We start from the raw sequence: 13058 nt of genomic DNA on the forward strand, positions 1-13058 counted from the left end.
TGGAGGTCACAAATAAGATTTGGAGGTCATATAATCTATTTCCATGTAAAAATTAAAGAGTTTCCATGATGAATTTCAGATCAAGATATTAATTTGCGTCAATATTCATCCTACATTGAGACTGTTAGGGGCTCCAAACACTTGCCTCTTATATGCACTGAGGAAGATCTGCTGCTTTAATGCCAACTCTGCAAATATGCTCTGGATTCTGTGTTGTGTACATTTACCTGAAATGTTTATGGCAGCTATGTTCTCTGTGATGTGCTTGAATACTTTCACTTTTATGAAACTATTACTGTCAGATTGTTCCTCAAAATGAAATCCCTTTCTTTCCTGATGTAAAGCTGTGAACTTTTGAGTTTCAATAGGGAACAGGAAAAGCATGATGCTGACTGTGAGCTCAGCACACACCTGAGTTTGTGATGAAATTAAAACGAGAACTAATTTCAAGTCTGCCCCTGGTGAACCTGGAGATTTGGGGGAAACTTGGGTCTCTGTCACACAGCCAAAATGACAGTCAAAATTCAGCCCAACTCTCATTACTTAGCCCTTTCATAGCCATTCTCTGAATACTGTCTTAATACCTGTAGATCTGTGACAAGAACAAAATGTCCGTCTTAACATCTGAAATATTTATTGGTGTAATGAAGGGAACTGAATATTTGAAATATTATTTTCTATTTTTTTAATATGACCTTGTAATTTATTTTGGTTATAATTAACATTACAAAAGTCTTATGCGTGGTGCAGCTCATTGAAATCAAATGCGTGGTGCAGCACAGAATAAGTCAAAGAGAAGAAACAGCTGTCTTCAAGATGTCTAATGTTCTGAGGACTACACAGTGCCGCAAAAGCCTGCATTTCTTTTCCCTGGGGAATGGAAAGTGTGCTTTGTCAGAGGTTTACTGCCTGCCATATATTTTCCTTGTAAAACTATTTCCATGAGCCAAATTCCTGGTGAAATGATCTTGGTCCTTTGAGGGTGTGGTTCTTGGGAAATGTTCTGTGGGGAGTTGAGCGAATCTGATTCTAGGTTGCTTCCCTTTACAGACATGTAGACAGCAACGTATTTTAATATTTCATAAAAGCGAACTTTTAAAAATCTCACCACCTATGTAAACTTCTCGAATTCTCCTTAACATTGTCCAATGGTTCAAACTGCGTGTAGTTTCAATAGCTTCTGTTATTGTTTTTTTCTGGGGAAGGAAACTTGTTTTTTTTCTTTTCTTTTTTTTAAATAACAGACTTAGTAATCACTACCTGATTTGAATAATTCAAGCCAGAAATAGCCTGACAGTGCACCGAACAAGACCTGTGTGTATAATGTGAGTTCTTTCTTTTCAATTTTAGAATCAACCTTGTCCTATGTTAGGCAGCTGGAGGCAAGAGTAAGACAGCTGGAGGAAGAGAATCGCATGCTGCCCCAGGTGGGTGACTTCAAGAAGTTCATAGCTAGTCAGTGTCATTTGAGTTGTAGCATTTTATTTGGAGTTTGAAGTTTCAATTACATTTTCTCCTTTAAATGATAGAAATCATTTTGTAAGTAGCCATTCATCAGTGTGGAGTGTGATTACTTTTCATAATGGCCATCATATTATGCAGGTTCCTAAACTGTGACAATAAAAGATGCAGATGTCTGAAATAAGAATGCAAAGTAATTTGGGAAGGAAGAAGGAAAGAAAAATGAAAGGAAATAGAAAGTACTTTGATAGCACTGCTCATACACATTATGCATGTCCTTGGTGAAGACAGAGAAGGGGCTTGTATTTAAATAAAAATTTTGCTAATTTGTGAGGCAGGGAAAGCTTAAGTAGATTGACGCTGTCATATTCTAATTAAATTAGCACGTTCTAAAGTTCTCTGTGATATAATTGAACCTTTCAGCACAACAAGGTGATGGCGGGAATTGACAGTTTTTACTTTGGGGTCTCATTTCTTTTCCCTGGTGAATGTAAAGTGTGCTTTGTTGGGGGTTTACTGCCTACCATATATTTTCCTTAAAAAACTATTTCCATGAGCCAAATTCCTGGTGAAATGATCTTGGTTCTTTGAGGGGTTGGTTCTTGGGAAATGTTCTGTGAGGAGTTGAGTGAATCTGATTCTAGGTTGCTTCCCTTTATAGACATGTATACAGCAACGTATTTTAATATTTCATAAAAGTGAACTTTTAAGCATGTTCGTTATTGTTCTCTCCACATTTTGGTGATTATTTCTATCTCATAAGTGACTAAGGGAAAAATTAAAACCCAAATAGCTAGCAATCGTAGTTTAAATGGAAATACGAAGACCGGGTACAGTGCAGGAGGAGATATAGAAACATTCATACAAATATGCTTTGGGAAGACATTTTAGGTCTTTTCAAACCCTGTTTTGTGTTTTTAAATGACTTTTGGTCAGTAATGATGATTTGGACTATCAGGTTCTGCATGTGAGAATGCCTTTCTCTTCTTCCACTGGCCAACCATCTGGCTGGAAATCATGAACTTAAGTTATCTCCCTTCTCAAACTACACATGTGTTAAACCCAGGATGAGAGAAAGGGTCATTTGTACCAGGAAAATAAAGTAAATGCACAGTTTTTTTTTCTCTTTGCTCTTCTATACTTTTCATTTTCCAATTTTCTTTGCCATTTGCCTTTTTTTAAATTAGATTCACTATATGACTGCTAGGGCCCTGTTCCAAAAGTGAAAAAATATAATTAGTTGATTACAAACACTATCTATGGTTATACCATCTCAGAGGCAACTGCAGATGTAAATGAAAAGAGAGAGAGAGAGATGTTTGTTAGTTTTCCTGTGAGTGGAAATGCTAGCTAGCATCAACATCAAAATGCTAACGTGTGTTATCGAAAAAGAGGGACTACAAATGTGAAAATGATTACAGGGTTGATTTCTAAAAATCTGCAAATGTGAGTGTTAGATGTCTTGAAGGGAAATCAGAAGCCTTCATCTATACTTGATTTGTGTGTATATTAAATACATAGTGCTCACACAATTAAGAGTACTTTCAAGGTATAAAGTGTTCAAGCAAATGTTCTTAAAATTCTCTATTTTTTATCAAAGAAGATTGTTTTGTTTTGTTTTCTCCACAAAAAGTGGCTAGGAAAGATCATGTTTTATTGAGTCTGAGGTGTTACTGATGTGAGATGCCCCAGTATCATACATACCATAAAGAGGGGGGGAAATGTCAATAATTATTTCTAGTCAGATTCTTGCTAATATCAGCGATGGTAACATGGAAAATTATATAGAATTAAACAGCTGTGTATGTGCCCACATTACTTTAATGCAAAGAATAATCCATTGTTTTAAATAATACGCAAAGAAAACAATAGCTCTCTCTCAGTTCAAAAGCAATATTTCCATTAAATTTCTGTACTTGTTAGTGATGTTTTCATTTACAGCTAAAATACATACAATAGAATCACTAGTTACCATTACTTGGTAGAAACACAACTGAAATGAGCATAGACAGTGAGAGTCATGAAAGGGAATCCTTGTGGAAGACCGGGACTTGGGCTGGAAAACACACAGGCTATGCAATTTGAGATGTCATTGGGACTGTTACAAATAATTATGTGATTTCCCCGCAGAAATGATTTCTGATTGCATGATGTTAGCTGATTTGCAAGGTCAATTCAATGCAACAAGCTAACATCACTGCATAAAATAGTCTCAGTATCTGAAAACTTGATTTTCAGTTTAAGAGCTTTCTTACTGTGCAGTTAATTAGAAGGAATTCTTTTTTGTTCCCAAGTTTTTTTAAAAAAGATATGAACACTTATCTTTGGATAAATAGGAATAAGAATATAGTTAGCAATTGATATTCCAAGTATATCAAATATCTTTTGTGGCTGGGTCCAGCTTCTTTGCTGATGATTTAGTGTTTAGAATAATTATGTAAAGCATTTTCCCGGAGGATGAAATCTCCATGGCTCATTTTTATTCCTTATATAAAATTGCATATAATGAAAAGAAAGTCTCAACCTTTCCTTAGCTATGCATATTTTAAAATAAGCAAAGTGAGTGTCATAAATGCTGTGGATTTCTCTCTGGTTAGATGCAAAGGCTTCCATTTTTTAATTTATACATGACAAGGTTCCACCCAGCTCTTAAATTTTGTAGGCCTGAGTGTAAATAAAGTTTGGGTCCAGTCTTATACCCATGCAAAGTTATCAAATCCTAGAATGAAGGGTTTATATGCAAGGACAGAGAGAAAACCGTAGTGAAGACTAAGTTGGTTCTACCCAGTGGTACAAAGGAGCCCACAGGAAGTGTAGATAGAATATTAATATGTTCTATGCCAGGCCAAGTATGTAGTTTGCCCAGGGAGCACAGAGCTCTTGGCTCTGCCGTGGTTTAAGGTACAGACAATTAAGCTGTACCTTAAATCTAATTTGTGAACACAGTTACCAAAGGTGTCCTAAAATAAGAAGTCTCATTATTTTCAGAAAATGCAGTGGTATTTGATAGGTATTATTTGAGAAGGAAATGCCTTTTTTTTTTTAACTTTTTATTTTGATAGGAAAACAATATGAGATCTACCCTCTTAAGGATCTTTACATGTACAATACAGTATTGTCTATTGGTAGGAGTTTGTCATTAGATCTTGAGAACTTATTCAGCTTCCATAACTGAAACTGTATACATGTTGACTATCAACTCCCCTTTCCTCCCAATCCCTGACAACCACCATTCTTTCTTTCAATGAATTTGTCTATTTTAGATATCTCATATAAATGGAATCATGTGGAATTTGTCATTTTGTGACAGCTTATTTCACTTGGCATATTACCATGTGATCCAGATATCTTACTTCTGGATATTTATCCTAAAGAATTGCAATTAGAATCTCAAAAAGATATCTGTATTTCCATGTTCACTGCAGTACTATTTACAACAACCAAGATGTGGAAGCAACCTAACTGTCCATCAGAAAATATGGTGTATACATACAATGGGATAGGAATTTGCCTTTAAAAAGCAGGAAATCCTGCAATATGTGACAACATGAATGATCCCTGAATGTGCTTCCTGAAAGTTGGTGCAAATGATCACTAACAATCACTGGAACTTAGATATTTCTTAAACACACAAACATTTTTTAAAATTACACTTAAAAACATTTCAAAGAATTGCATCTAACCTCTCCAATACTAAAATTGCTCAGACTGGCCTGTGAACTCCATTCTGTGTATATTTAATGTGAGATGAACCATAAATGAAGTTAGTGTGTTAAATATAGCTGCTTTATATTAAGTTTGACTAACTTTTAAATCAAGTGAGGTAGAATCAAGCACAGTAAAATAAGTAGGAATTTATGAAACAAAAGACCCAATATGGTATAAAATTATTGCAAGGGATTTTATATCAAATTTAAAAATATATTTTTATTGATTTTTTAATATATTTAAAATATATTTAAATGAGAGAGAATCATTGATTGGCTGCATCCTGCATGCCCCTTACTGAGGATTGAGCTGGCAATCCAAGCATGTGCCCTGACTAGGAATCGAATCATGACCTCCTGGTTCATAGGTCGGTGCTCAGTTACTGAGCCTCATTGGCTGGTCAGAATTTTATATCAAGTTTAAACAGAACATACCTATTACCTGTATACTTTTACATATAAACACAAACTTTCTGTGGATAAAGATCTTCAGAGTTGGATAAAGCCTTACATATTACATAAGGCAATCCTCTCTTTCAGTAAAGGCATAGAAGGTTCAGAGGGGAGGAGACAGCTGATTAAGGGCCGACTAAGGCCAAGACGTAGGGCCCGTTCAGTGTCCTCTCCAGCATATACATAGTGCCTCTTTTAGTCACTTTATAACATAAAATTCAATGTATTAAGTTATTAAATCTGTTTTTTATCTTACTGTCAAATTCTTTTTTCACCATGTCTTAAAAATTAACATGGTATCTACTTAGCCATCTAAGATTTCTTAAACATTTATTCTGTTTCTGCTTTAAGGGAAATACTCAGTATTTCTTAAATTTGTGAAAATTCATTGTAGTCTTCGCTCTGACACATTTTTTAAATGCTTTAGAATCAGTTTGGTTGTACAAACACATATACTCAAATTTGCATGAAAAATTCATACTCTATAGGATGGAGTCAGAGGGGGCAGGGGGTAGGCGGGTAGGGGCACAGATAGTTACAGTTACAGTAGTAGTTTTCAAGGTATATACCCATAAAGTTTGATATTTTAGCCCAAATTCAGACACATTGCTTAGATCTCTCTGCTCATTCCATTGTCCTTTCCTTGGTGTCAAGAGGATTTTTAATTCAGTCCTACCGTATTTTCCGGCGTATAAGACGACCCCTAATTTTACAGTTAAAACATAGGTTTAGGCCTATATTCGCTGTATAAGACTACCCCCCACTTCCGAGGCAACACCAGTTCTTTTTTTAATAGACCGCCTCTCTGACTCTGGCCAATCTCAGCAGGCTTTTTACTAGAACACAGTGTAGCTTTGGGTACAGACATGTATAATTTGCATGCATAAAAAGCCTGCTCAGATTGGCCAGAGTCAGAGAGGCGGTCTATTAAAAAAAGAACTGGTGTTGCCTCGGAAGTGGGGGGTAGTCTTATACAGCGAATATAGGCCTAAACCTATGTTTTAACTGTAAAATTAGGGGGTCATCTTATACGCCGGAAAATACGGTAGTCAGTATGATTATGTGCGGAATCTGCAATGAAATCTCTTAGCTAGGAAATAGCTTAATGTGGATGATACAGAAGACCATTCTGATGATTTCATTATAGATAATACTGTGTATTGAAGACGCTAGTCACTACTCAGACATAACAGTGAGGTAAAAACCATTTTACCTATTTAACAAAACTATTATCACCTCTTCTGGGTTGAGCTTCGATTTTGTATCATTGTAGGGCTCGAGTTGAGACGTGAAACAACAAATTTGCTGAGATGCCAAAGTCAATTAAGCACATTTGTTAAAAGTCCCCTCGGGAAATCTGTTCCCTTCATCCAGTGTTCTGGCACCAGCATCTGTTTGGAAAGCACTCTTACCTCCTCCGTGCCCCAGAGGCCCTCTCCGAACCAAACTACCTTCCTCTGGAGACCAGCATCTTAGAGAGGCTCCCAGGAGCAGTAAATGTGCCCGCCTGCCTGGTGGCCTGTGCCTGCCCCAGGGCTGGGGCTCAGCAAGTGGGTCTGAGAGCCATGGCAACTGGGAAAGCACCATTGAAGGGGCCCCTTTCAGCAAGTGGTTCTAGTTCTGTTGTGCTGGCACGCAAATAATCTAATTTTAGGAATGGGAATGAAAAATCTCCCCCTCCTGTGATTTGGTGACAGTGTGGCCTCACACTGCAATCTTTCAGTGCATGGGGGAGAGGCAGTGCCATTCCAGAGCAGTTTCTGAACAAAGGGAAAGAACCTATTACTGTTGCCAGAAGTGCTGGGGGAAGGGGCACAGGAGCTAAAGAAACTGAGTAGTTCACTTCCATGGCAACCACCCCAGATCCCTGGTCCAGTCTCTGAAAAGCTCCCTCTGTCCTGTGCTTATGCAGACGGTGGTGCTCAGGGCGGAGAGGGGCGGATTCTCTCAGACACATGGATTTCCAGGTGCTTTTTTCCTTGTTTGCTGTGGAGACAACTTACTATGGTTGTTTCCCTTTCTCCTTTTCACGTTTTTCTGACTTTGTTTTGCAAGTCATTTTTGTCTTCTGGGACCATAAATGCAGTACCTGGCTCATATAGGGCTTGAATTGCTCTAAAAAAAAGTACCATAGGGTAATGCTTCTCAGGACAATTAAAGCAAGTGGTGGTGTTCTTTGTTATTTTCATGGAAATTACCTTTCTGGCCCTCTTCTGAGGGCCAAAAATATATGTGCTAAAATATATATATTTATTTTTCATGGATAGGAATTCCTTGTTGCAAAACCTGAGTAAAATCTGGATGTTACTGATAAGAAAAAAGAAAAAAAAAGTTAAAACCATTAAGGATTGGTTGCTGCTAGAATCACATTGGGGGAAAATTGACTCCACCGGAGGAATCGTGCATGTGGATTATCACTTTCTCTAAATCTCCACGATTTATATAATTAAGAAAGGAAAAAGGCTTTTAGGTATAGTTCTATAGAGTTTTCAGAGGATAGGTGGGAGTACCCCAGTGTTGTGGGTGTAGTGGAAAAAAAAAGAGGCAAATAGATTTGGAAAATAAATTTATGGGGGGAAAAGTCATGCTGGAGAACATAAATAAATGGAGACTGGATTAAGGGAAAAGTTAAATTTTTCAGAGAAAATATCAGAGAGTAAAATTCATAGGGAAATGTAAGGCGACATGGAAGGCTCACATAACATCATCTGTGCTTCTCATGCTTGAGCGCTTGTGTTTGAGAATCTGATACGCGATAAATTTTCATTCTAGTGAGAGAAAATAGGTGAGCTGCAATGCATAGAAAATATAATTATGCCACTTATTAAACTTATATTAACTGGAATTATTGAATTTAAAAAGTGGTCAGCTATTATGGTTATTGGTATCAATAATGTTTAACAGTGCTGCCCTTTGTATATCTACACTGGCATGTTGGTAATTCTATCACTAGTGGTTGTTAAGTTGTTTTGTTTTTAAATTTATTTTTAGTAGCCATAAAAATAGCAGCATTCCTGTTACTTGTCCTTGGCAGAATTTGTCACACACAAAAAATGATGGGACTCTCTGAGCATCAAGTTTTGCTGTGTAGTTATCTCAAATAGAGTCACAGATGTATGATCGATCAGGCAAGCAGGCAGTGAGAGGTCAGGAGCCAGCAGTCCCTGATTGTGGGAGGGTGAAGACTGGGCTGAGGGGACTCCCTCACCCCCCGTATGGAAGAATTTTGAGATGGAACTAAGAGAAATTAATGGTGCCTTGTCAAAATGGTTTTCTATCCTTTTTGTTTTTATTTTTAACTAAATTAAAGTCAAAATTAAAAAAAAAAGATAAATACCGTATGTAACAGTCCCTTTTTAATTGGGTAAGGGATAGAAAGTAGAAAATCTTGGGTAGTGTTTGATTTCAGAATTAAACTAAAAGTAAATTCTATTGCACAGCCCATTTGATCTCTATTCTCTGCTGGAGATCACTACCTCTGTGGCTGATGTACCTAACTGGGCATTTAAACCATGCCGTTCTCTTCTTCTTTTGGCTCAGACCTTTCCTACAGTGGCATATAGGCATTTTTCATGTAAAAGCACTTCTTGTTTTTCTCTTGGCTGTAGCCTGAGCAAAGTGAAGGTGCTTCTAACACCTAAGAAACTAAAGTTGGTGCCTCTTGATAATTGGTAATTACCTATATCCTCTAAATATAAAGTAGACAAGTACTATAAATGTACTAGATAGGATCTGGCCTAAACGGACAGTCAGACATCCCTCTCACAATCCAGGACTTCTGGCTCCCAAGTGCTCGCCTGCCTTCCTTCCTGATTGCCCCTAACCACTGCTTCTGCCTGCCAGCCTGATCACCCCCTAACCACTCCCCTGCCAGCCTGAGTGATGCCTAACTGCTCCCCTGCCAGCCTGATTGCCCCTAACTGCCCTCCCTTGAAGGCCTGGTCATCCCTAACTGCCCTCCCCTGCAGGCATAGTCACCCCCAACTGCTCTTCCCTGAAGGCCTGGGTCCCATCCCAACTGCCCTTCCCTGCAGGCCCAGTTGCCTCTAAGTTTCCTCCTCTGCTGGCCTGATCACCCCTAACTACCCTCCCCTGCAGGCTTGATTGCCCCCAACTGCCCTTCCTTGCAGGCCTGGTCCCTCCCAACTGCCCTCACTTGCTGGCCATCTTGTGGTGGCCACCTTGTGTCTACATGGGGGCAGCCATCTTGCGTGTTGGAGTGATGGTCAATCTGCATATTGCTCTCTTATTAGATATGATTATAGGCAATATTTATATCGCCTAAATGTAAATATCTATAATAACAAAAGCATAATATGCTAATTAGACTGGACAGCTGAATAACCTTCCAGACATCCTTCTGGAAGCAGCAGCAGCAGCAGTGGGGGCTGAGACAGAAGCGATTAGGACCGATCAGGCAGGCAGGTAGAGGGGTTAGGGGTGATCAGGCAAGCAGGCAGTGAGAGGTCAGGAGCCAGCAGTCCCTGATTGTGAGAGGGTGAAGACTGGACTGAGGGGAATCCCTCACCCCCATGCATGAATTTCGTGCACTGGGCCTTCAGTATTATACATAAAAGATGTAATGTAGACAAATAACTATATTCTTGGAAAAATAAGGCAGTTTAAATAAATTTCTCAGAGATTTGAGATTTCATTAAATTATATTTAAAAGGCTATCCTTGTGTGAAAAATATAACTGCCATTTTAGAAAGTGGGGACATGGTCAGCAGTAACTTTGACTGCTGATAACCAGTGGTTAAAGGAGGCCCTGTGACATGCTGGGGCAGACACTGATGAAATCAGCAGCCTTGGGTGGTGGCGGATCAGCTGCCGGGCCAGGATGCCTCTGGCCTCTGTGTGGCCACTGTGCCTTGTAAAGGAGAGGGCTGTCCTAGGTGATGTGGCAGCTCTCAGTTCTGTAATCCATGACCCTATCTGGAGAAAGTCTGTGTTCATATGTGATGTCCAATAAATATTGGGATGCCCCTTTTTATTTTGATGTAAAATTTTTTAAAACTATACTTAATACCGTACTTGTTCTTTTATTTACAGCTGCTGATTTATGTCATTGTGAGTTATTCTACTTCTTTGGGTTCTGCTATTAATATCTCATCAGATAGCTATTACATTTATTTAAACCCCATACAGCTGGGGGTATATATCTTTGAGATTCATATCACATCAGATATGTGTATAGTGGAGCTACATACTAGTCCTAAGCTGTGTTAGCTTTTGTGTGTTTTGAGAGGTAATGTGCATTCTCTGAAGGTTTATTTTTATTCATTATATAAAATTATGTGTAATGAACCAAAAGGCCCTAGTTTTCCCTACCAATATATTATCCTATATAATAAAAGTCTAATATGCAAAGCAACTGAACAGCAGAACTACCAGTCACTGTGATGCACACTGACCACCAGGGGGCAGATGCTTAATGCAGGAGCTGCCCCTGGGTTGTCAGTGAATTCCTACAGGTGAAGCACAGCTCAGCCAGAAGCCCTGAGCCAGGCTCATGGCCAGCGAGCACAGCAGAGGTTGCAGGAGCCTCTTCTGCCTCCACAGCACTGCTAAGGATGTCCCACTGCTGCCTTAAGCCCACTCCCCATGCTAGTCAGACATCTCCTGAGGGATCCTGGACTGTGAGAGAGCACAGGCGAGGCTGAGAGACCCCCGAGGGCACAAATTTTATGCACCAGGCCTCTAGTCTAAGAATAAAACGAGTGTGGCAAGTCCTTATGGCTTTCTCTTTGGCCAGGTGCTTTATTGGTAAGTGTGGTTCTTTTCCAGCCTGAATATTCTGAGTCCAAGGATAAAAGAAAGCTCGGGGCCGTATCTTGTCCCCATGCAAAGTTACCAGGTCCCAGAATGAGGAAGAGAGAGAGGGACATGTGGAGGCTGAGTGGCTTCTCTCCAGTGGTAGAGAGGCGCCCACGTGGAATATTTCCATTGCCTGTGGCTCTTCGCTCTGCCATGGTCTCTGTGGTATCTTACGAGCATCCTGGACTTTATATCCAGCTCATAAACACAGTTTTCCAGAAGGCCCAACATTATGAAGTCTTATTACTTTTTGAAAAGGAAATGCCTTTTAAAAGTTAGTACAGATCACAGTTAAAGATCCCCTGAATTTAGGATATTTTCTTCTGAGTACATAAACTAATGTAAATAATTTTTTTAAATGACATATAAAATATTTCAAATGATTTCATGTAATGAATGGTGAATGATATTTCAGAGAGAGAAAAAGTTAAATTATGAGAGAATAACAGTATATAGGACATGTTAGAAAATTAAGTTATTTACCTCTATACTGAAAGAATGTATAGTCTTTATTTTAAAATGTAATATATTTTTCAGTAATTCCATTCAGAGATAAGCCAAAATAAATTACTGTGAGGAAAAAAAAAAAGACATGAGATAGCATGCATTAATTTCTACATTGACTAGACTGAGAATAACAAAAGAGTGCCTTCATATAAATCAAAGTCTTTACTTGTGATACACAGAAGGAATAATGTCCAGAAGAAGAAAATACTTTTTTCAAAGGATTTGAAAAAAATCAATTTTTTTTTGATTTATTGGATTCTTTCTGTAGACTAAAGCATCTGAAACAATAGCCAGTAAGAAGTGGGCTAGGCCTTGCTTTAGATGTTGTGGATGGCATAGAAAATGGAAGAGGAAGTGTAGGTGCCCTGTGAGACAGTGACCAGGGTTGCTTTTACAGTTTATATGGAGCTTTTATATAGTAACTTTCAGATTGCATGTTATTAAGCCTAAATAACCTGGTAGCCTGGTAACCTAAGAAGCTAGTTAAAGTAGGTATAGAGAAACAGTATGAAGAAAGAACATCTGAAATACAGGCTTTGCCTTAATTGTTTATAACTTAGGGGCCTTTGGTGGCGAGGTAATCCTTCTTAGTATGAGAAGATTTGCAGGGGAGGGGAATGTCTGGCTCTAGGGCTACGTAAGGCCCGGAAATTTGTCTAGTCTGATAGGAGGCTTGTCAGTAGCCAAGATGTGACAGCTGTTCTGACACCCGAGGCGGGGGTATCATAATGCCAACAGAGGGATTTTTAAATTTATTTAAACATTTTCATACGCTAGGAATTTAATATATACAACTATAGAAATTTTATTTTTAAATAAAGCAAAAAGTGCACACTCAAACAAATCTCAATTCCAGTGAATTTGTCCACAAATAACTGTGTGGGAAGGATGGGTCTTTATACTCTGGGTGCCAGGCTTCTGTTGAGTGCCAACGGTTAGCAGAAGCCACAGTTAGAATGTGGATGTCCTCTTCTGGCAGAGTTTTAGGCAAAGGGTGCTTTAGCAACTTTGCCTTTTGAATTTGGTTATTTTGTTTGGGACCAGCCTCACTTCCTTTCCATTCCCTGTTCCTACCCCACCCCCACTCCTACTCCATTATGTGGTTCCTTGACC

General features: G+C 38.7%; 1 protein-coding gene across 6 annotated transcripts in view; it reads left to right on the forward strand.

Moving 5' to 3' along the window:
* The window catches only part of CCDC85A (coiled-coil domain containing 85A), a 160645-nt gene that overhangs the window by 120597 nt on the left and 26990 nt on the right, over positions 1–13058 (forward strand). For 5 of the 6 annotated variants that reach the window (XM_084900809.1, XM_084900810.1, XM_084900811.1 and 2 more), the window contains exon 3: positions 1351–1427. The exons of the other annotated variant lie outside the window; for it this stretch is intronic. In XM_084900809.1, the coding sequence (XP_084756935.1) occupies positions 1351–1427 (77 nt within the window). The remainder of the gene's footprint in view (positions 1–1350; positions 1428–13058) is intronic. 6 annotated transcript variants of the gene reach the window in all.

Source organism: Pipistrellus hanaki (genome assembly GCF_964339955.1).
Source record: "Pipistrellus hanaki genome assembly, chromosome: 12".
Classification (NCBI taxonomy): domain Eukaryota; kingdom Metazoa; phylum Chordata; class Mammalia; order Chiroptera; family Vespertilionidae; genus Pipistrellus; species Pipistrellus hanaki.